General features: G+C 42.2%; 1 protein-coding gene across 9 annotated transcripts; it reads right to left on the bottom strand.

Moving 5' to 3' along the window:
* Positions 1-1,778: 1,778 nt before the first annotated feature.
* Positions 1,779-24,192, bottom strand: LOC149276948 (fatty acyl-CoA reductase 1). 9 transcript variants are annotated; one of them, XM_089503208.1, is made up of 11 exons: positions 24,004-24,192; positions 18,039-18,214; positions 17,358-17,537; positions 14,010-14,187; positions 13,175-13,219; positions 11,832-11,959; positions 11,662-11,729; positions 10,123-10,294; positions 3,325-3,454; positions 2,406-2,533; positions 1,779-1,941 (listed from the first exon to the last, which is right to left on the bottom strand). In XM_089503208.1, exons 1-11 carry the CDS (start codon positions 24,190-24,192, stop codon positions 1,779-1,781), a joined length of 1,557 nt encoding a protein of 518 aa, XP_089359334.1. The 9 variants fall into 9 exon arrangements, with proteins under 9 accessions (XP_089359334.1, XP_089359336.1, XP_089359337.1 ...); XM_089503210.1 differs by having other exon boundaries at positions 11,841-11,959; XM_089503211.1 differs by lacking the exon at positions 10,123-10,294 and adding an exon at positions 9,131-9,281 and having other exon boundaries at positions 11,841-11,959.
* Between the last annotated feature and the right edge of the window lie 517 nt (positions 24,193-24,709).

The raw sequence follows: 24,709 nt of genomic DNA, 5'->3' as shown, positions 1-24,709 counted from the left end.
TGACCCGGCCTGGTGTGACCTCCAGCTGGTTATTGCCCTGGCGGCGACCGGTCTCTTCGTCACTCCCAGTCCAGCCCTGGCCCAAGCTCAAGATTATTCTTATCGAATAAACAAGAATTACAGTCAAATTAAATAAAACCGAAACCGTTTTTTACAGCGACACACAAATACACGTCACATCTTTTCTACATTAACTACATTGTGTCAGGTGACCTACGACCAAAATGAACACAAAAACGGACAAAAATTCACAAAATTCATATTTTATTGAATGTTTAGTAGCAGCCTATAGCCTCTCACGCCCAGGCGTGGTCCTTAACCTTGGCTGCCAAGAAGAGAATTAAATGCTATACAACTTTGTAAAAGAGCTATGACACTTTATAGTATTAGTGAAAACCGTCAAGCTTCAACAGAGAAGCAGCTGTCATTTTTTTTTTTTTTAGATCCACACCTATGAAGAAAAAAAAAAACCAAGTTGCTTTGCCGAATTAGCATTACACAACAATTACGCACATTATTTTAGGTAGGAACACGTTTCAGGACTCTTATCTAATCTTCGGCACATTTGTTACACCAGCATCTGGAGTTCTGCATCTTAAGAGGAGCGATAGAAGTGGGAAGTGTTTTCTTAAGTCAAGTACATGCTGTGAAAATGTTTTTGAAATAGAAAGATCGTCAAATCAAGTTTTACCAGTAAATGAGCCAATTCTGCTTGTCAAAATGCGTTAAAAAAAAATAAATGACGGCGTGATGAGCAGCCATCATCTCCATGTAGAGAACATGCACAGCTTGACTTTCTTGGAGAGACGAAAGCGGTATAATTTAGCAAATGATACCTTAGCACAAAAATAGTGGGAATGAAACATTCTGAGAAGAAGTAAGGGAAAATGGCTTTGTATCTGACATTTTCAGCAGTGGGAAGACCATTCAAAGTCCCATCAGCAAAAGGAAATGGCGTTCTGGAGGCTTTTTCATAGACCAAGCACTACAAAAAAATAAATACAAACTCGGCAACCAACCACCGTACATGGCTAGTTGTTACTTTGTTATAGCGCACTTTTATGTAACAAAAAGCATTATTATTTATCAGTTTTCTGTGCATATAAAACTACAAAACTTCCAAAATGTGTGACAGTTGGTAAATCAATACAGTGCTAAAAAAAAAACCAAAAAAAAAACCAGAAGAGGACCAAGTGTGTTAAAAGATGGCGGAAAGAAAAATGGGAACAAGGAGTGGGGAAAAGTGAAGGGGGGGGGGGGCCCAACATCAGGGATGAAAGTCAAAGCCAAATAATTTAAGAGACAGAATGGTGGCAGCCAGAGTCATAAAGGCTAATCCAGACACACAAACCTTATCACAAGCTGTAAACACTTCACATTATAGTTACAACTGTGTTCACACAACTATGAAGAAAGGATCTAATCGGGGAACTCCTCTGCGGATGCACGGAGCGTTTGGGACCTGTTAAGAGACATTGTGCACTGAAGGCGTCGTATAACACCGCATTTTAATATGAACTGGAAGTGAAAATATATCTATATTCATCTGCAAATTTTATGAAACCGTTTTACGTGCGTTCAATGCTGGTTCGATCTGACTTGTTTGGTTCGTTTTTTAAGGTACACTTGAAATGTTATACAATACAAACAGACCCTGTACTGTAGAGGCGGGGTGGTTAAATGGTTGTACACGACATGGAAAGGACACGGTACATGTTACAGGCTTTGTGCAGTTTGCTGCTGTGTGCATAGATGTCCAAACGGAGAGAGTCCGCTCCTCAGTACCTCATGGTACTCGATGCTCGGAAGTAGGACAGGAACTTGAAACACAAGCTAACCACAAAGTACCAGATATTCCTCGCCATCTGAGACCTGGCTATGAAAATACGCCAGATGAGAACCACAAGGATGGTGTTGAATCCATAGCGAATATTCCGTAATCTGTAGGTTGAAGAACATTTATACACATTTAAACGTCAACGGAAATAGCGGTACTTAGGATATTTTAAGCGGTCCCAGATACGGCACAGTCCATAATGGGTCAGTTAAGGTGATCAGCGATCTGCCTTTTGACCGGCCCATTGAGAACACACCACCGCATATAATCACAGACTGCTGAGATATCAGGGGTTAAATCCTGGTCTTAACCCAATAACACAAAAATGGATAATGCTGTACTGGTGCAACAGTAAGTCATGTAGTGAACGATATTATAGCTGAAGGGAAAGCATATACTACCTCTTAACTTGTGAATGCGGACACGAAAAGATATTGTTTTATCAATAGAACAATGACCTGTTTCTGCTACAATAAATCTAGATTACATGCAAAAGCAAAACACAACGCACAGAGTTTAGGGCAGGTCTGAAGTAAATGAAAGCGCCGGCACAGAAATACCAACTCACTTATTTAAGTGCTTCCTGGCTGCAGGGAGACCAGACATTTCTTCGTTTAAAACATACTTCTTGGTTCCCATACAGTAGTTTTCCATGTACTCTGCCCAGTGCAGCTGTCTGACATCAAAGTTAAAAACCTACAGAAAAGAGGATTTTGTCAGCTTCATCAAAATACAATCTAATCAAACTACCCCAAAAAATAAATAAATAACATGACCCCAAATCATACATGGAAGAAGCTAATAAAGGGATGTTTTGTTTTATAAGATGAGGCTATAATCACATTAAAATAAAGCGTTTATATATATTTATATATGTGTTGTATATAATATAGTAGAATACAGCCAAAATATAACATCCAAAGGGATCTCGAATACAAGAAAAGAAAAAAGCAGTTGCAAAAGCTTGGATAAAATGCAAATAAGGGAAAAGAAACTAAAAAAAAAAAGTATATCTGCTCAGCTTTTCATACATTAACACAATATTTATAAATATATTTAAGGGTATATTTAAACATATGACTTTAAAACAAAATTAGTATGTCTCCTGAACCCCACCCACCCCAAAAAACTAAAATATATTATGAGAGAGTAAAATTAGGGTTGATGGCAGACAGCAAAAACCCACAAAATTACCTGGTAGTGTAGAACAGCCCTAGTACATCAGGGGTTAATAATTTCAAGGTACTCCTCGACTTATGATGAACCCATAAGTTGAATTTATTGTCAGATTCACGTATATCACTACATGTACCGTACCTCTATCGTCTTTGGGTAATCGAGTAAACGCCCTGAATGAGCATCGCTATCGGACCGTCGCAAAGTCCAAACAGTGTAAGCCGAGCCATGGTAAAGCGTTTGACCGTCGCCTACCCAGAATGTAACTTTCATTCCCCCCCAACGCACACGGTAGTGATCAGAACGGGTACCTTTTTGTCTTCTAAACTCAGCTGGTTCATAAGCATGTTGGTGTTCTCATTGTTCCAAACCCAAGAGTTACTCGTGAAATATTCCAGCAGCATCATGGCCTTGTGAAGACGGGTTATGGTCTTCATCATCCTTAATTCAACAAGGGACACAATAAGTAACGCGCACACACACAGCGCATGCCTTCTGGGACACGCGATGAAAAGCATGCTAGTAGCGTTACAACCCTGCGCGAAGTCACAGAAAGCACTCGGCAAGTTACTGTACGATAAATAACTTTCAAATGACCTTTCATTACGTAAGAAAGGATAAGCACGGCGGTCTCAAAACAGTTTCTGCTTCTATATTGTGACCTTTACTGCTCTGCTAAAGCACGCGGCTTACGGGAAAGAGTTATTAAGGAAAGCCCGGCATTCCATTACGGCGCACAAGCAGAACACAGCAACACCGGAACAGGACAGGCCTTGACAAAAGTTGGGTAGAATTTAGGAGCCAGACTTACCTACAAAAAGGAGCTGGGGTAATGTACATGGATTTCAAAATACATAAAAAAAAAAAAAAAATACTTAAAATTATTAGATGCCTTGGCTCGGCGTTTTGGGGCCCCGTGTTTGTCAAGCCCTGGAATAAGGTCACACACAGTTATATAAACGCATGGTTTTCTTGAAGGATCTCTGCAGGGTTTGGCAGAATGAGGAGTCGGGCTTAGAGGAAAGTGAAGCGAGGCAGGTGTTATGGTTAGGAAGAAGCAAAAAGTCGTTTCTTGTACATGTACGCAGAGCGTCGCACATCCAGTCTGATCATCAATTAACCGGAAACTCATATTTATCGACTGCACCTTCCGAGTATATTCCCTTTGTGTTATTAAATGCAGGCGCGTGGGCTAAAGCACTAGACTTAGGAGGACACACTCTATTCACACCCGGCCCCATCCCAGAAGTCATGGCTTATGAGGGTTTTACTATCTCACGTGGTTTGGAAAGTAACATCAGCCTAGAAAGAGGTCGGCCACTTTCTGTTAAAATCATGGCGTTTCCACATCCCGCGGAAGAATAACTGTTTTTGTAATCTTAAGGTCTAAAGGTTTAGCTGCGTGCCACCAACTGCATATAAAGAGACAACTCCTGACGTTCAGAATGCGGTGTAAATGGTATAAAACTTTTCTGCCTTTTATTGATCAGAAAAACCAAGCGATAGAGAAAATGTAAATGAGTATTCCTAAGCAACCTACAAGGAAAACCCCCTAGCTATCCAAACTCACATTACCAGCCAGAATTCAACTCTGCCAAGGAACAGAAAGTAAGTTATAGCAGAGAAAATGAATCTAATCATGAACAGCGGCGTTTCAGTTATATGCCAACCTCCTGGAGGAATAGAGGCACTTAATAAATTCTTGTACACATCCATAGGACTTCGATTCTATATCAGTGAATATAAAGTGGGTTTGGAGATATTGGTTCTGCGTCTAAAGAGGGTGTATTAAATCATGGCCAGATGAAAAGTTCAGCTGTTATCTGAATAAAACACCACGTACGCACCGTGCGCGAGTCTTAAGGGCACATGGGCTCGTGTCCAGGCAATACGGCTACCGCTGTCCTTGGACCTCTCAAGGGGGGGCTATTATTGCTGTCTCTTCGTAGAGCTAAGGCATTTGGCTTTATTTACTAAATCCTTAACCTTGAACTACACACTTTCAAAGCCTGCAAGTGCAGACTATGGGCAGCTAGGTAGCTTCAGCATTCCTTGGACTCCTCGGGTCCGTTGGCTCTTAAGAGGCCTGCATAGCAAAGGCAACCAGTTATACGGCATGAGAAGAATGCTCACAAAGAAAAAAGGAGGACAAGCAGGGATATCGGGCCATAAAGACGGAGAAGAAGAGCACGTGAAAGGCATGACGGGGACAGAAAGGGGTAGAATACCATGAATTACTAGACCCAACATTGTCTGATACAAGCAGGACATCTACAACCCACACCAGACCGAAACAGCTATGGAGGTCTCCACGAGCCAACGGGTCTCAATCATCTCAAGGTATTTACATCAAGCATAACTTTAATTTCCCATCAACATTAAAAAGGCTGGCCACATAGACCTTGTATATTAATTAAAAGAAAATGCAAGGTAGAGACTTCAACAGCAAGAATACATTCTTTGCTTTATTGGTTTTCTGTATTATTCGAGCGGCTAGAGAAATATTAAAGAATAAAGGAGAGTGACTGGCTATATAGTAACAGTAAACGAGGAGGTGGGAGACATCTATAAATAATGTATACATAAGTAGTCGGCACCTACAGAGGTGTTGGAAGCAGCACAAATAAATAATTCAAGGGGGTTCAAGACAGCAGTTTCCAAACATAAAAAGGGAGCAAGGAACTGGAGGGAGATGAGAAATATCCAATTTCAAAGACATATTAGTTTTTAAACAACCTACAGAATGTACAGGTTATGGGGGTAATCTCTAGAAAGCGAGGAAAGCCAATATAAGCTTAATTTAGCAAAAAAACGGTCCTAGAACAGAGGCCTTTGGTAAATAAGAAACATGGATATTGCTGAAGTCTTTAGTGGAAGGCATAAGATGGAAATTCCATCTGAAGAAGAGACCCCAGAGGTGTCGATAGTATATATACACATTTACATCTTTTACTTTAGCACTTGATTTTTTTTTTTAGCGTTATCTGGCACGGTAACCCCAAATATTAGATTTGCGTCTCTAAAGCCGCTAGATCGCTAGCTAAAGCTTGCAAACTTGTCTCGACTGGGAAAGCAGATACTCGCGACCCATGACATTACCTTACAGCGACCGAAACAGAGAAAGCTTCGGAAAAGGAGGAAGAAGACACAGATCATCCACAGACACATTATACACCAAGACTACGACCTATCAGCAATGTATCTACACAGGTTTCACGGATCCCCAATGTATTTGGCAACGGAAACAAAACTGGTTAGTCAAAAAAAAAATAAAAAAAAATCAGATTTTGAAATGAAAAGAAGAAGCCGGGAGAGGTAAAGCAGCATTTGCAGCCGGCATTATATATATGTAACCTTGCACAAAAAATACTTGAAATCGTGTAGTAAGCATCAGGAAAGAACGCACCTTGAAACAATTCCGACACAGGGGAAAAAAAGCTATGTACTTACTCGGACAATCTGGAAAATAAGCCATCAGCCATCGCATATTTACAGAAAAAAAACGCACAAAATTTTGTTGTTTTTCTTTTTTAGCCTTTAAAAAACACAAAAATCTAGCCCGATTATTCTAGTCACTCGCGGCTTTTCTGAAATATAGAAATGGCTGAAGTGTTAACCCTGGAATGTCCACCTAAAATTTGTCATTTTGGCGCACACAGCTGTTATTTTAGTATCTGGAAATATAGCGGCTTTGACATGGAAAGAAAATGCGATTTTTATGATATACATATACCGTATTGGCTCGAATATAGGTCTTTAAAGTGGGGGTGCGGCCTATATTCGGGGTCTAACGCCCGACGCCCGGGAGATGCAGTTCCGGGGGCCGGGAAGGCAGCAGGGTTAGGATACAGATCCCCCGCAGCGGTGCAGGGGACCCGTATCCTACTCCCCGATACGCTCAGAGAGCCTCCCCTGCCGGCACTTTCCACAGGGGGAGTCCCGGCAACGGAGATTGTTAAAGCGCATCGTGCAGACGTGCCGGCAGCGGAGGTTGTTTACGCGCATTGCCGCAGCCAGTGACCGTCCGCACGATGCGTTTTACCTCTGCCCCCAAGACTTACCAGAGCAGACTCCCGGGTGTCATCTACACAATACGTGTATACAACTTCCGGTGCCGGCACATCCGCTGAGTGCCGGCACCGGAAGTTGTATACGCGTATTGCGTAGATGTCCCCCACCGGGCCCACAAGACACCCGGGAGTCTGCTTTGGTAAGTCGGGGGGGGCAGAGTGGCAGCATATCTCGGGGGGGGGACAGAGTGGCAGCATATCTCGGGGGGGGCAGAGTGGCAGCATATCTCGGGGGGGGGAGAGTGGCAGCATATCTCGGGGGGGGGAGAGTGGCAGCATATCTCGGGGGGGGGAGAGTGGCAGCATATCTCAGGGGGGAGAGTGGCAGCATATCTCGGGGGGGAGAGTGGCAGCATATCTCGGGGGGGAGAGTGGCAGCATATCTCGGGGGGGAGAGTGGCAGCATATCTCGGGGGGGGACGACAGAGTGGCAGCATATCTATTAAAAAAAATTTCTTTTAAAAAGCACCAAACTTTTAGGGTGCGGCCTATATCCGAGCCAATACGGTATATAGCAATTTGTTACAATTGAACTGCGTCAGCAGCTGCCACTAACCAGCGGAATATACTTCTTTATGTGTATTTTGTGGGGTTTTTGCTTTGCGCTAAATACCATTATTGTCAAAATTCTACACAATGAGTCACTTTCAGAAAATGAAAATATAGGAACATAAACAGAACGGGAGATAACGGGAAGGCCTTGACAGGGACTATAAACATCAGCCTTGTGCGTGCGTGTGTGTGTGTGTGTGCGTGGTTTCTGGGACGAGAAGAGCTTGGTGAAAATGTGGAGTTAGGAGAATTTAAACGTTAATAGGAATAGGAATACATAGAGGGCATTACCACGTGTAACTATTCACCAAGTCGTTATACATGTCTTTCTTTCTCCTACCTGGCTTAACAGCCCCCAGTTTGGGTTTCATCATTCAATTACAAACCACTGCGTAGTGTAACGTGTGCAATGGAGACCATACATGTCTAGCAGAACTCCCACGCCAGAAGGCGTTGGCTTATCCTGTGAAAACTACAATATTCCCATATACAAAATACATCATTTTAAAGGTGCCCTACGCGCAAATGTCGCTTTTTCCTTTTTTTTTTCAAATTTTAGGTTGAACTTCCCCTTTACAACATGTTGTATAAAGCTAAACGGCTTCACAAAAGAAAGCATGAAGTATCATCTGCAACACCTTAAAATGATGAGAAGGCGGACAGGCTTGATGGCAATAAAGGCGTTTTATATTGGAGCAAATTGCTTTCTTATAGAGAAACGTCCAACGTTCTATCAAAGTCATAAGGATATCAAACAGTGGGAAGCATGCAAGAAATTAGGTCAAAATTAATTAATAAGAAAATTAGTGAAGTGGACATGCATAACAGAACAGATTAAGGAGCGTTTTGGCCATGTACGGGCCATTCAGTAATTCACAAAAAATGCAAACGGAAGTTGGGGGAATTGAAATCTCTTCATTAAATGTTTAAAACGCAACCAATTTTTTATTTTAATTGTATTTATTTTTTATTTTGTTTGTAATTACTATTTATTGTGATAATAATTACACTCTGAATATAAGTCAGATAAAATATAAAAAGGTTTTAGATAATATCGATTTCTTGCATTATGTTCCAGAAATGCCAAGAACAGTACAGTGATTCAGAAAGCACAAAAAGTTGTTATAAAAAAAAATAATTGATAAATCAACATAAAAAAAATGTTAAATCAGGGAGATCCACAGATAAAAACAAAAAAGGGTATAAAAAATGAAATTTTCATTACCCACCTCCCTAAATAAATGGTGGGCTGTTCTAGGTAGACTTTAAGAATAAAAAAAAGTAATTAAACAGCTAATAATTTGTATATAAAAACACACTGCATAAAGCTAACGGATTGGCGTTATTACCATTATGGAATAGTTCGAATTTGGGGTTTTGCCATTAAGCCTGCGTCCTCTCGACGTGCCGCCACCGGGTTAACTGCACCTCCTATGTTTTGGTTTGATTTTTGTTTGAAATGCAACCTCCTTACCAGGGTTTCTGACCTGTCAACCTGAGAATAGCATCATACAACATTGCAGGTACTATATGACTGACAGCCGTCCAGTAATGATGCATAAAGGGGTTGTTTCGGAGATTTACATTGGGGCGCCTGAGAGCCTGTTCTAAAGGATTCATCTTGAAGGATACATTTACATAATATTCTGCAGAAAAAATAAGGATCAGATGCAGTGAGAGGTTACATAGTGTGGACTTAGAGCAGAACGAACACAGTGAATGATAAATGTTTAAGTATCAATATTAAAAAAAAAAAAAAAGGGAATGTACTCCTTAGAAAGTAAAAAAATCTCTATATTATAATTTAATTTGTAACAATTTACTTAATGTGTACTAAACAAAAACACTTCTACTTTCTGGTGACGTCACAGAGTGCGTTATGGCCACCTCTGGTGATGTGCTGTAACAGTTTCAGAGGATGAGTAATGTAGCGCTTTATAGGCTGTTTGGCACCCTGCTGGCATTGGGCACACTGTCAACACCATCTGTAAGCATCAGCCTGTGACATTCCATACCTCCCGATGGTTAACGGGTGATAAAAGCTCCTGCTTCTCATCAGCCAAAACCCTGCGCGAGTCACCATGATCCCTGGTAATTAGTAGAGAGTTTCCTTTTCCAGGTCATACATTCCCTTTCTTTCATAGACAGTTCACAGGCTGAGATAACATTTAATGGACCAACATCTGCAAGATACATAACTGGAGCCAAAATACAATTTATTGTTGTATAATCCAAGCAACTATTCACTGAAATGATCCACTTAACTGGTGAGGAGAACAAAACACGGAACCGGCAGCGTCTGCGTAAGGTAGGGCATGCATTTCGTGTTGGTGCAATATATGCATACATTAGCCTGGGAAGCATCTATTTTGCCCCCCCGAGACCATATAGTTGGCTTCGACACAGGGACTGCGTCACAAAATCCACTGTCAAGAGATTCTTCACACGTAAGAGGAACAGAAAAAAGACAGAGCTAGTCACCATTACCTTGGGCTTCTTCCAGTAATCCTGAGGTAGATATCGTACAGGAAAGCTGGGGCCTTATGGCTTACAGCAATCCAATAATGATATAAAAGGTGATTGGAGGTAAGATTTACATTGGGCCGTCTGAAGGCCTGTTCGAGAGGATTCCTCTTGAAAGTGGAAATTACATGGTATTCTAAGAAAGAAAAGTTGTGCAACAAGCTTTGATAATTACCATGTAATGAATGGCAATGTCACATATTCCCGACACGAATAATCAAAAACATCCATCTGCTAACAGAGATCCGGAGCGCTACGCTGCACTTCCTTAACTCCTTATCCATCACAACAACCCTACTTAACTTTTTCAAACACCGTCCTGCTTGTAGCTTCTCTTTTTCTGTTCCTCTTTCCAGAAAATCAAACATTTTCATCTAAACGTAATTTGCGATCTCCAGTAACAGGTACCTTAATGCGTATTTAATTAACTCCCTTCGGCACACTATTTTCAATTAGGGAATTTTTTTTTATTATTATATATATATATATATTTTTTTTTTTTAAGAATTGGCTTAAGACGGGAGGAATTTTAGAATTCTCAAAGACAAAGATAACATTGAGATATGCAAACGCCGTCTGTAAACTTCAGCCAAGCGGCCTACGTTCTAGGAAGTCCATTCCCGAGAAGGCCAGCATGTATTGCTACACAAATTAAAGTGGACCTACGCATGTCACGCAATGAAAAGCAATAAAGAAATATATTTTTACTAAAATGTCAAATTCAATAGAAAGTTGTATTAACAAGTTTTGAAACTGTGTGGCAGTCGTTAAGATAGTTCTAAAAATATATTCCAACTTGCCGCCAGGGCCCTTAACGATGGGGCATCTATCCAGACAACTGCCTCCTCTTTCCTTATTCTAGCTTTTGCGCTGGTCCGAGAACATGCAAGAACATTGGAAACATATGCAATGTTAGCGGCCAATCAGGAAGAGCAGGACAGGTACTAAACACCAGAGATAAGTACAAAGAAAAGTCGAATTACACATCTTGAAAACTGCTCAACAGTTTTAATGAAATGTTAACACAACTTGTTTCCTCGTTTGTATTAACAAGAGGTGGTAGGTCCACCTTAATGTTGCCAGACATCTTGGGACATGGACTACACACTTGGGATTTCTTTTTTTTTTTTTTTTTTTTTTTTTTTTAAAAAGGAACATGCCATGTAATGCAACGCTAATAAAAAAAAAAAATTGCAATAACCATTTTGATTACTGCTGTAAAAAAATATATATTTTATAGGTTTTAATACTTACTCTATGCTTACTCTATGCACTTAAAAGCAATAAAAACTGAAGCTGAAAAACTTTTTCAAGCTGAAAAACTTAAAAATGTAGAACTTTGCCAGAAAATAAAAATAAAAAAAATGACAAGCTTGCTCAAACAGCCAGCAGGGGCAAACTCAGATTAACATACTGTATTAAATACGACTATTTCTGACCTCATTCACTCAGACATTTTTTAAAGATGCAGTTACTTAAAAGCGTAAAATAACGAGCTCGTACCAACTTCCCCCCAGTGGAACGGATTTGTCCCGCCTGTTGTGCAGTTGTAGACTAGGATATTTTTAGGCCTAAAAAACAAAAAAGAAATACAGCATTAGGTTTAGTTTGTTTGCAAGGCGTGTGGTTTATTCACGCAGAGTAATAATTCTTTTATAGGGAAGCAGCGTCACCTGCTATACCTATTCACTCCAGAATACCAGGCGGCTGCTAACGTCATATTCACAACTACATCGACCGGGATAAGATCCGCCACAGCATTGTTGGATGCTCTCATGGTGCGCAGGATCCCCTTCCCTGCCTGGAAAAAAAATATATGTGATATATATAAGGGTGCAACAACTAAATCGATAAAATAGATAATGAAAATCGTGGCAGAGTGGCATATCAGGGTGCACAGTGGCATATAGGGAGGTATAAGGCATAAATGGGGCGAGTGGCATATTGGAAGTTATAAGGCATATGAGGGGGCACAGTGGCATATAGGGGCTATAGGGCATATCGATATTAGGCATATCAGGGGGGCATAAGACATATCTGGGGGTAAAAGGTATATCAGGGGGCTCAGTTGCATATCACTGGCATATAAGGAGTATAAGGCATATCGGGGGCACAGTGGCATATCAGGGGGCACAGTGGAATCTGGCATATAAGAGGTATAAGGCATATCTGGGGGCAGAGTGGCAAGCTGGGGGTCAGATGTGCATAACTGGGGACAGTTTGGTAAATAAAAGAAAATATAAACAAGGCTTTTTTCTCAGTTTTTATTAAATATGAAAAATAGTTAACATATGAATTAATATTTACTAATAACTTTTTAAAAGTATTAAAACCTAGTTTGAGAAACACTGTGTTTGGGTTCTTGTAGCTTTTATTATTATGTCAGTAAAATAAGAAGGTGAATAGAGAGCGGCCATTGTGATAAAGAGATGAAAGTGTAAATTGTACGTTTTTTATTACATTATTTTAAATTAAAAAAAATTGCATTTTTGTATCCGATTAATCGAAAAATAATCGGCCAACTAATCGATTATTAAAATAATCGTTAGTTGCAGCCCTAGAGATATTTATATATTTTAAATACATCGCATAAGGAGAACACAGGTATCTGTAAGGGCCACAGCACATAAATGTAAAGTGACCTCTTCATTAAAGTGTATATGAGGGCTGGAGCATCCGGTTAATGGTAAGGAACTATATTCTGAAAAGGGTTTTATGGACAGCAAGAACTGCCGCAGAAACAGGCAGAACTTTCATAGCAATTTTGATCCTGATGTTTTTGCCCCGTCTATGCCAACCCTTACAAAAGAAACTTGGCAACCACCAAAAAGTGGCATTCAAATAAAAAAAAAAAAGGGACTGAACTAATCAAATCCCGTCATCGGTAAAATAAATTGTCAGTTTTTGCGTTCCCCTTGATAAATAAAATTTAATAAATAAATAAAATGTATCCATCAGTAACATATCAATAGCTTCAGATAAAATAGGTGGCTTTCAACATCTAGGGATTACTCACTGCGATGAACAGACCACTTGGACCATTGAAGTTATCAATCCAACCCTGTGCAAACAAAATGACAAGAAAGTCGCATTTAACCAAGGCTAAAAACACGACACCAGAAAAAATTACAAATCCTCCCAATACATAAAGAAAAATATTATGTACATAAATATTCTTCTTGATGCCTAGCTTCCCCCCCCACTTTGACCTCTATTAAGATATGCTTTCCAGTAAAGTGTCCTATATAAATCTATGCCTGTTTAGTCACAATATAAAGTTCAGCAAAACCGAAGGGTTAAACTACACTGACATTATGTCTTTTTGCCTTAATTATATAGAAATGATGTCCCACTGCTGGGGTAAGCCTTAAAATACACAGATACATTAATTCCCGGTTATAACCAGGCGGTAGGTTGTCACGGCCGCGGCATCAAATAATAATAGTGCACGCATTTAACCAGTTGAGTTCCAGAGGGGTGTACATCTCTAGTGCTTATTACACAGCGGCTTCCGCTGCCGTATTCTTTACCTCATCGCCGCTCTTGTTCAAACTGCCAACAGCGACAAAGTCCTTCTATGAACAACACCCAGGGACTGTGTATCTAGCGATGCCCTCTATACCCCCTCCAAAAACAACGGATACACTGCCATTATCAACAAATGCCTTTTTGTTTGTTGCCCTCTGCACTTCACTTATCTCTCTGAAACATAACCGAAGTTATTTAACGGTTTGGCCATAATGAAATTAACCCATCCGCTACGTGGCTAGTAATAGTGAAAACAATGATTATAAGAGGTATATATATATATATCTGGGGTAAGGGTGTGCAGATGTCCCACGATGACTTACGGGAAAGGGCTCCTTCCAGCTGGCTCCCACAATGGATGGTCTCACGATGGCGATATTCAGCTTACTGCCCTCCTGCTGGACGATATACTCGGCGAGTGCTTTCGTGTACGTGTAAGTATTCGGCCGGTCGCCTATCAATTTTGGAGTGATGTCGTTAACGAGGCCGTCGTCCATCCACCTGTCAAACACACACGGGTGATTTTTTGCTTTACATACAAAGCAGGTGACAAGCTTCGAGCGCAAAACCAAAAGGCATATTATTCTATATACCATGACTTTATTATTCCATGTACCATGAACTGAACTTCACCAACATCCAATCGTCAGCTCCTCCTGCAATAACAGGCAAACGCCCCCAAAAATGATGAATGAAGTGGGCGAGATGTTGAATGTTATCTCTTTTTGTTGAACGTCATCTCTTTTTGTTTTTACCAAAGCATCATGGAGACTCGGCTCAGCCCTTCCTATAGTCGAGGGGCATAATGTGTAGGGAAGCTGCAGCATTAAACCGTTTGGTTACAAAGGGACTCACCTGAAATCCCCCCTTTTGCTGAATACCCCGCTCTTTACTAGCACGCCTTTTGTGAATCGGGAATTCTTCCTTCTAATCTCGGATGAATGGAAGCTTTTAGACAGGGGGACAGAGGCTGCTGATAGCGCCAGCCGGTTTCCCATTAAGTCTACTGGAAACAAATGCTTTGCATTCCACCAGGACAAACACATCAATGCCGTTCTGTTACAAGGTTAAAACAGACGGTACGCGACAAAATAACAGCTGTATGGGGAACAAGTGCAAAAAATAGCTTCTCTATCACGCACAGGAATACCGCACGGTTCAGGTGCAACGGTTAGGTCATTTTTTTGTTTACCGGTAAAATAGAATGTATTGTACGTAAAAAAGGAAACAATGTTTCAGAGCAGTTTAAAGCGATCCAGATAACTTGTGGGGTACGGGGTAACAGCGAGGGAATTGAAATAAAAGAACAAAGGTGATTTTTAGCATACAAAAACTCTGCGCTATGGAATATGATATATATATATATAAAATAATAATAATAATAATAATAATAGCTGTATGCAGAAACCATCACGCGTGTTGGTCCAGTGTTCTTTTAGGTTATTTTACCGCTTTTGGGGCTTTTAGATTCACGGACGCTCTGCAATCTTCCGTGTTAAGGCAGATGAAAGCCGATTTGGAAAGGTTATCACACAGAAAATACGGTGCCACATTACGGCAACAGAATGGTTATTATATCAGCGCAAGATGCAATCTATCTGGGGTCACAAACGTCATGCAGCGCTGCTATCGGTGTATTTGTTTGCGGAGCAACCGGAACAGTTTTTAGATGAAAGGGAATTTTGCAAACTTGAGACCAGAGAGCCATGGAAAAGGACAACGGGCAGATTTACACAAAATCAGGAAGGAAAAATCACGCAGAAACCTTCGCTTTAGAAGACGCGGCTTTCCGGATTTTGTGATACATCCAGGCTACTCAATAACTTCCACCAACGGCATTAGCGCTACATTTTGTTTATTTAAAATAATTTAATGAATAAACTGGGTGTTAAAAACAAACAGCAGAATAAAATAAAAAAAACTTAAAATGTACATTAACGTGCATCATTGTACTCTCTGTATCTGTTATCACAACGACATTTCTCTAATCACCCTAATAATAAATAAAAGCTGTATTTTAAAAGCTATATAAAAAAAAAGATAAGAAAAAAGTTTTACTAGTAAGTGTGTCTAGTGGGGGCCACCGGTGGACGTCTCCACGATGCGCGCCATAGAAGACCCCGGAAGAAGTGCTGGCAGCAGCAGAGGTTGTCGGCGCGCATCTTGCAGATGTCCACCGGCTGCCAGAGAGGAGGATCCAGGTCCCCTGCAGCGCTGCGGGGTATCTGGATCCAAGTCTAATAGTCAGACCTCTATTTAAGGTCCGATTATAAGATGAAGGGTTATTTGCTCTGAGAAAAACCTCATCAAATATTCGAACAAACCATAAACTCCACGCAGCCAAGGAGCTTGTAGACAATTCAGTTGGTACTATCGGAGCCAGGAATCCATTGTAGCATGCATTAGACTGTTATATATCACGCTTTTTTATCTAAAAGTATGGGTTTGTTGTAGTAAAAATACAACTCCAAATAAACTGGGACCTCCTATCTAAATGAATGCATACCTACTGCAGCTGCTACACCTTACATACCGCAGTTACGGTACCTTCTCTACGTAGTGATACGAATGGTAGGTGGTAAAAATAAATAGTAAATTCTCCTTTCTCATGTGTCTTGTATATCGTGAGGGTCGGCCATTTTGAATACAGCCTGATCTATCCTAAACAGTTAATCTGCATTACCGGGCACACACTCATTCCCGCACCTATTCCTCCAGAGGAATGCAGTAAAGAAGATTTTAGTGCCGGGCTGGGCAGAACGGGAAATCTGTCAGGCTGAGACAATACGTAGTAAGTCTAGTTTTAAAAAACAGTCTCAACTTCCCTAAAAGAGGTCAGTGAACTGCAAACACGGAAGCGGCCGTTACACGGTGGACCGTTTGTTGACGTGTTTGGGAATCAGAGGCTGACAAACCTGCGCCGGGCAAAGGCTACGTAGAAGAATATCTGGATATAATGTTCTCACTTAGCTAGTAAAAGGACACAAGGCTGTACTGCAGTCCACAGCGAGAGTCGCCGTCTGTCAGGGGGTGAGGTGTGCGCACTCGCAGCCATTGCGAGCGACATCACAAGACCCCTCAATGGAGAGCTTCAAATGTAAAGCTCAATGTCCATGTCTAGCAATGGCTGCTAAAGCTTGCTCTTGTATGACATTTTCCTACGAGGGGTCACGCCTGAGCATACACATTTCACATGTATTTATTAAAAGGCTCAGAACTCAAAAGGAAACGCACCTTGTAAGTGCCAGTGGCATGACACCAGTTACAGTCCTGACATTAGCAAAGGCTCGGGGATTGAACGATATTAGAAAACTAATCCAAGAATTATTTCCCCAAGACATGTAAGTTTACACAAAACATAGCATTGTACAAAACTATCTCACGGTTTCGGATTGCTAGCACCCCGACAGCTGGGGTTACCATGCCAACCATTTTATTTTACTTTTTACCAAGTTCCCTTGACTTATGTATGCTCTCTCTAGCCGTTTAAAAGTATTACTGGGATCATCGTATAACAATCAAAAAAGATTGAATAAATGGATGGGAGGAGGAGGAGGAACAACTAATAAAGGAATAGATGAGGCAATAAAATAAAAAGCGTCAGTGTTAATTACAGAAGCCGGTTACAATCCCAACACACCCAGAACACGTAACGACCACAAAGCACTTACTCTAAAGACTCAATGAGCTTCCGGGGGTCGACGGGAGGCGCGTACACGATTTCCTCAATGTGCTTTCTGTTGCAGTTTGCGTACGCCGTCGACACGTGAATGAAGACTTCGAGTTTCTTCATCCGCCGGGCGAGATAGAGGAGCTCCCTCGTCGCGATGACATTTAACTGCATGGCGTCTCTGCGGGATACGCAGGAATTCAGAGGATAAAAAGCCGAAGAACAGGAAAAAAAAAAAAAAGGAGCAAATTATAATTTTGAATATATATGCAAGGGCGCTCTGTGCCATATATAAACCTTTCCGTATATTTATCCGACATACTAAAAGGGAGCACGTCATCTGTCGGCTGACTAGGAAAAGCAAGCAAAGTTATATTTTCTTTTTTAAATCACAGCGTTATCAGTTTTTGCTTAGTTGCTGTTTTTTAGGTTACTGTTATGGTGTAAAGGCGTGCGACCATGACCATCGGTTCTCATTTAGCACCATCGGTTCTCATTATAGGTTTTCAGGACAGTTTGTAGTATCAGGGGAAATGGGCTAGCTTCACGTTCAATGCTGAATAAGCAAAGATTACAAACAAAAAAATATAGTTTAAAAATATCTAAAAAGAAAACAAATAAATCATCCGGTCGCTCCCCACAACAGCGTCATACCGTCAGATATGAAGAAATGCTAGCTTACCGAAGCGATTCGTTGAATCTGACGGTGGCGGCGCAGTGGAAAACGATCTCGATGGTCTCTATTAGCATGTCTTGGTCTTGTTTGCTCAGATCCACTTCGGGCTGCGTGAGCTCGCTGCTGATCGCGATGACCTTCTCCGCACACTTGGGCTGCTCATCTCTCAACCTGTCAAACAGCTGCAGACGCAAAACAGACACGTGAGCGAGAAATCAGCAGCCGTGTTCCTCGAGCGAGACAAACTCTGTAGATAACAGCGTCAGCGCCGGACCGGCCATCTGCCAAGTTGGGCAAATGCCCGCGGCCGATAGGGTCTTATACTTACCGATATCAGCGAGCAGCCGCCGGCCAGATACATACAGCTGCACATTTATAAACACAACATTTTGGCCCCGTCTGTCCAGCCAGCAGCTGCTCTTAGGTGGCATTTCATGGCCCCTGCTGGCCTTAAAGTGCCAAGGCTTCTTAGACATCTCCAGTTCAGCCATGGTCAGAGCTGACAGGCATTAGGTTCTCCCCTTCTCCTCACCTCTGATCAAAAACCAACCAATTTAACAGGGGGGGGGGGGAGATGCCTATGGGGAGGAATAATTGTACCGATCCCAAGAACAAGAAGTTAAAGGAAGTTAAATATATTATTATACGTAAACAATATTGCACGGGTTTATTTAGCATAATGAACTGTAAAAGGCGGCCATTAAAGAAAGTGACATATCCACTTTAGGCATCCGTCCACACCGGCAACTGAAACCGCCGGCGAGGGATTCATTTAATTACAGGTAATAAACATTACTAAACTTAAAATGATACGGGGCAATCCACATGCTGATTGTTAATAAGCGCTCATGGCCTGCGGCACGACGGCTCCTTCCAAGTAGCCACACGCCTCGGGATATTTCCCAAACATGAATACAACCTCCGCACGGCACGCAGCGAGCGACGAGGGAGCCGGCGGCACTGGATCCTTGCCGAGGAAATCACTCGACTCATCGCTAAGCCGGTAAATAAAACATTATTATCTTCCCAAAGAGCACGCTGGCAGCCATAGCCATTGTGTCAATATTAAAGTATAAGGAGGAAATCAAATAGTACTTTGAAACGTATCAATGTTCTCATGAATTAGGCAATAGCTCCGGGGGGTGTCGGAAAAGCCAAATACGCATCGCTACTCGAATGCTTTCACTCGTCACAAGTCAAATATTACTCAGGTGCTACGACTGCAAATAAAAACAGCAGAGCGGACTGGAGGAGATCTGCCCCCGCTGGCGGACCTGGCAGATCCTGGGGGATAGAGTTTGGACTTGGTACCCATCGGGATAAACAAAAATAAACGTATGAGATCGTTACCGAAAAACACGCTTCACGGCATGAAAAGAAACACAAACTAAACAGCATTCCCGGCTTCCTCTTCCCTTCAGTCTGTCGATTTTACGTGATTACTGCACGTCTGTTTGCGTGACGGCTGTTAATATGAAGAGATCCGTCCCGTCTCTGTCAGGGGAACATTTTTAGGGCTCAGCTGAATGTTCTTTGGTTACATCAAAAGGTCGCGCACCGTACGAGAAGCGCTCTAGACCCGTCTGACATTTAATTTATCCGTTCTCTATTCACCGCTGTGAAGGTTTTGATGGTCTTTTCTTGTGCATTATTTTATTATAATCCCCAACATTACTGGTCATTATTATTCTAGCAGCGACCCCGTATTCTGAACGCGTATGCCTTTTGGTTCTGACCAAACCTTAGGGTTGAGCGGCCCCTCCGGCCATCCAGGAGCCGCATTAATGGAGCCCAGAGACTGTTTTAAATAGCTTGAGAGTCTCTCTTTTGGGTTAAAATGAAAAGCAATCCCACCGGCTCAGCTCCTTGGGGTATTTTGATAAATTGGGGGGGCGACGGAATATATGGCCGTATAGTGACGGAATCCACAATATTAATGCCTTAGATAGGTGCTTTTGGAACGGTATTTGCTGGGTATGTGCTGAATTCTTGTTTTGCTTTGTATTTTATTATAATGTATATTAGTCCATATAAAGTTTATAAAACTTATCAGTGACTGTCTTAGGGTAAGTGGCTTAAAAACAAAAATCTTGAAATCAATGGTTTTCTACACTACAAATTAATTTACAATGCAACTTTCATTAGATGGGAAAAGGCACAAAGCACATTGGGGGATTCTGCAGAATCTCCCCGTACATCTGTGAGGGGGTCCACAGGAAGACTTAAAGGGAACTCTCAGCTCTCATATGCATTAAAGTGCATGTAATGGCTGAAGCGTCCCTTTAAGGGTCACCCTTGATTGTAGAAAACTTGCGCGTCCCTGAGAACAACTTCAAAAGAAAAGTGAGAATTCTTACCTGGGAATTCCTTTTCCTTGTTCATTTCCAAGGTGGCACAGGAGAAAAAGGCTCCGCCTACCAGGTACGGCAGGAAATACTATAAAAAATTAGACCTCCCCCTTCCTCCCCAGTGTGGTTAAAAAGAAAGACTCAGACAAATAATAGACAAGCAAAAGTAAATTTAATGGGTGGGAGTAAAAGTGTGCCACCTTGGAAATGGACAAGGAAAAGGAATTCCCAGGTAAGAATTCTCAATTTCCTTGCCATTCCAGGTGGCACAGGAGAAGAATTAGCGAGATAGGGGGGAAGGATTCCAGTCTGCAGGACACGACGACCAAATTGAGACTCGTCAGAGAGATGAAGATTCAGCCTGTAGTGCCTTACGAACGTATGAATCGACCTCCAGGTCGCTGCCTTGCAAATGAGAGACGGAGTCACCCCGGAGAGTTCAGCCCAGGAAGTCGAGACGGATCTGGTCGAGTGTGCCTTCAGGCCGGAGGGAGATACTCTTCCCGCGGAGATGTAACATAAGGTGATTGCGTCCTTAAGCCAGCGGCTTATGGAAGCCCTGGATACTGCTCTGCCCCTGCGAGTCCCCGCAAAGGACAGGAAGAGAGCGTTGGATTTCTTCTAGGCAGACGTACGCGAGAGATAAGACAGCATACACCTCCGCAGGTCTAGCGAGTGGAGTTCCAGCTCCATGGGACTCTTGGGATCCGGACATAAAGTAGGTAAGACGATCTCCTGATCCGAATGGAAAGGTGAGACTACTTTAGGGAGAAACTCTGGTGGTAAACGGAGGATAATGCAGTCCGGCAGGATCCTGAGAAAAGGCTCCACTCTGGAGAGAGCCTGGAGCTCACTCACCCTCCTAGCGGAAGTGAGGGCTACTAGAAGGACAACCTTGTAGGTGAGCAGCTTAAGAGAGGTATCCTCCAGAGGCTCAAAAAGGGACGTGGTGAGTTGGTGCAATACGAGGTTAATGTCCCAAGGTGGAACTGGCGGACGGAGCCTAGGGCAAAGTCTGCACATCCCCTTAGAAAATCTGGAGATCCAGGGATGGGAAGCCAGATTGGAGTCCAAGAAGTTGCACAGGCAGGCACAATAGCAGAGAAGTAGATACAATACTACAGCACAGAAACGAAGAGCAAGGAAAGATCTTACCCATTCTTGCGTTTTATACAGAGGCATTTAGGTGCCCAGGACCGGAAACCTCACATCCAGAAATTCCCAGCCAATTGACCTCTCATGACCCCGGGTTGCTGCACCGGAAGTGAAGCCGATTGGAGATATGAACGTGTGCCGAGAAACCGGCACAGCCGGTTAGAGATCTCCTCCTGCCGTGCCACACTGAGGATTCCCCAGGACGGAGTGAACATCCCAGCGAGCCCCCTGGGCTGTGGGCAGAGCTGAACGATGGCTGAGCCTCGTGTGCGTTGCCGCGATGAACGTGGAGTTGCAGTCTCCGAGGCTGCCGCACGAACCCTGGATCCACACGGGACCTCTGCCGGGTATCAACAAAGGACGCCCCCCCCGGGGCTCCGAGAAAAAAAAAAAAAGGGAAGTAGAGGTAAGCTTCAGCCTAACCGCTACCCGAGTAGGGCAGGAAACACTGGGGAGGAAGGGGGAGGTCTCCTTTTTTTAATAGTATTTCCTGCCCTACCTGGTAGGCAGAGCATTCTTCTCCTGTGCCACCTGGAATGGCAAGGAAAAAAAAAAAAAAAAAAAAAAAACTTGAAAAAGCACACGTTTCAATTCATAATTTAAATTATAATGCATGCTTATGAAAGCACTGACTGCGCGGCATATCTGGTCTGGCGAATTAATAGACTGCCCTTTAAAGAATCCAGATTTGGTGCCAGCGTATATCTGATGGACGGCCCGAAGGTTATATTTATCTCAGAAATCTTTCCATGGCATGACCTGCGGCTGCTGATATGGGTCACAGCACACGGGTGTATTCATCAAAGAGATCATTAGAACAGTTGATGTATATAAACAGCAGCTTGTATTGTCTGACTGTCAGAGAATCTGAAATAGATGTATTAAGCAATAGGTCGTGTCAGACGGGGCAGGACTCGACAATTTCAGCAGCTAAATATTCAACGGCAGAGTCTAACTCTCAGAACTTGTGTGTGTATGTGTAATATACTATATATTTCTATATCTATTTATCTATACACGACTATCTCTCCTACTAACCAGGCCCGATGCCTTGGGGTCATCCTTGACTCAAACCTCTCCTTCATCCCTCACATTCAGTCCCTCGCCAAATCCTGCCGCTTGCACCTAAAAAACATCTCTCGTATCCGCCCATTCCTCACCCAAGAATCCACAAAAACCCTCGTTCATTCCCTTATCATTTCCCGTCTTGACTACTGCAACACTCTTCTGGTTGGCACTCCACTGTCTCTACTCTCTCCTTTACAGTCTATCCTAAATGCCGCTGCTAGGCTCATCTTCCTTGCACGTCGCTCCTCTTCTGCTTCCCCCCTCTGTGAAACCCTCCACTGGCTCCCAATTACCTTTAGAATTAAATTTAAGATCCTGGTACTGACATATAAGGCCATCCATAATACTGCTCCTCCGTACATTTCTGACCTCATTAGCAAATACTCTCCTACTCGATCCCTACGTTCCTCCCATGGGCTAAGGCTCTCCTCCTCACTCATCACCTCTTCCTTTTCCCGTCTACAAGATTTCACTCGAGCTGCCCCATATCTCTGGAATCTTCTCCCAAGGAACCTTCAGCATTCACCCTCCCTCCCAACATTCAAGAAACATCTAAAAACCCACTTCTTCAGAGAAGCATACCATCTTAGCTGCTAGAACTTCCTTGTCATCGATACAACCCCCACAATACCTCTCACCCTTTCTCTATGCCTTATGTTTGTCACCCCATTTCCCTCTAGATTGTAAGCTTGCGAGCAGGGCTCTCTCCACCAAATGTATCGGTTTGTCTTAGTCTGTCAATTCTTGTCTTGTCATATCCCTTGAATTTATGTATTGTATTAAGCGCTGCGTAAACTGTTGGCGCTATATAAATAAAGGATAATAATAATAATAATATATATACACATACTTTTCTTAGGTACCAAATTTTTGTATAAAAAACGGCTAGGATTAGCGAAACCAAAAGCATGGTGAGGATCGAGCAGCTATATTTATTCTCTTCACCATCTACATTCTACCCCGTAGAGCCACAGATTGTTAAATGATTCTACGCTTCTGGTGGTTTTGCACAAATTTCTATGGCCTTAAAAAGAAAATGTGCAAAACCAAAAGTCAAGATCCAAGATGTATTGAATGAATCCCAAATCTGGAGTATAGCACCATAAACGATTTCATCATTTTGGCAAGGGAAAATTAAGTCACTTCATGATTGTAAAGGCAATTAATGATGACGTCACAACTAAGTATGTGAAACTCACATTTGGAATTCTGAAAGTTTTTCATTCGGGCAGAGATAACAAGGAGAAAGATCAATAGAAAAGGGGTTTTGTCCAGAGACGCACTAAAAAACGACATGAAAATACAGACAAAAAATACACATATGCAGAGCATGAGAAAAAAAAAAAAAAGAGACAAAGTGCAAAGACACGCAGAACAGCGAGATGTGTGTTAAATCCTACCTTGCAACTCAACATTTCTGCAACTCTGTCTCGGGGCTCCTGGCCGGCTTTTGGTCTGACGAGCACATAAACCGCCTTCACGCCCGGGCAGGACCTCAGGAGCTTCTCCAGCAGCACCTTCCCCATGAAGCCTGTGGCGCCCGTGATGAGGACATTCTTTCCCGTGTAGTACTCTGGGATGGATATCATGATGAACCTAGATCTGGACACAAAAGATTGGAACAGTTAAATAATTCATCCTATACCCGTAGCTTAAACAATAATTTCCCTGATTTCAGCTTAGAAGTACGATAGAAGGCTTAAAAAGATTATATATATATATATATATATATATATATATATATATATATATACACACACAAACATACAGTATTTGCTCGATTATAAGATGACCTCCAGAAACTTGAATATTGATTTGGAAAAAAAAGAAAAAGCCTGAATATAAGACTACCCTATAGGAAAAAGGTTTTATTAGTAAAAGAGATGCCTTTTACCCCCTATATGCCACTCTACACCCCCCCCCCCATCCCTTGCTTCAGACTCCCTGGTGTCTAGTGGGGGCAGCCGGTGAACGTCTCCGCTGCTGCCTAGCACTTCCGACCGGGGCTTCTATGACCGAGCACCAGAATATCACAGAAGCCCTGGAGGAAGTGCTAGGCAGCAGCAGAGGTTGAAAGGAAACACATGAAAAAGCTGCATTAAGGAG

Source organism: Sceloporus occidentalis, unplaced genomic scaffold (genome assembly GCF_023333645.1).
Source record: "Sceloporus occidentalis isolate IW3139 unplaced genomic scaffold, rSceOcc1.0.p SCAF_223, whole genome shotgun sequence".
In the NCBI taxonomy this organism is placed as follows: domain Eukaryota; kingdom Metazoa; phylum Chordata; class Lepidosauria; order Squamata; family Phrynosomatidae; genus Sceloporus; species Sceloporus occidentalis.
The sequence above is the reverse complement of the archived record's forward strand: the minus strand, read 5'-3'. Positions and strand labels throughout refer to the sequence as shown.

What these genes read in the sequence shown, in the direction of transcription:
- LOC149276948 (XM_089503208.1), bottom strand. Translation starts at nt 24,192, where the DNA reads ATGATATCCATCCCAGAGTACTACACGGGAAAGAATGTCCTCATCACG. An exon ending in GTTCCACTGGGGGGAAGTTG is followed by an intron (nt 10,295 to 11,661) that starts GTACGAGCTCGT and finishes TTTCTTTCTTAG; the next exon opens with AATACCATGTAATTTCCACT. An exon ending in GCCAGGAAGCACTTAAATAA is followed by an intron (nt 1,942 to 2,405) that starts GTGAGTTGGTAT and finishes TTCAACCTACAG; the next exon opens with ATTACGGAATATTCGCTATG.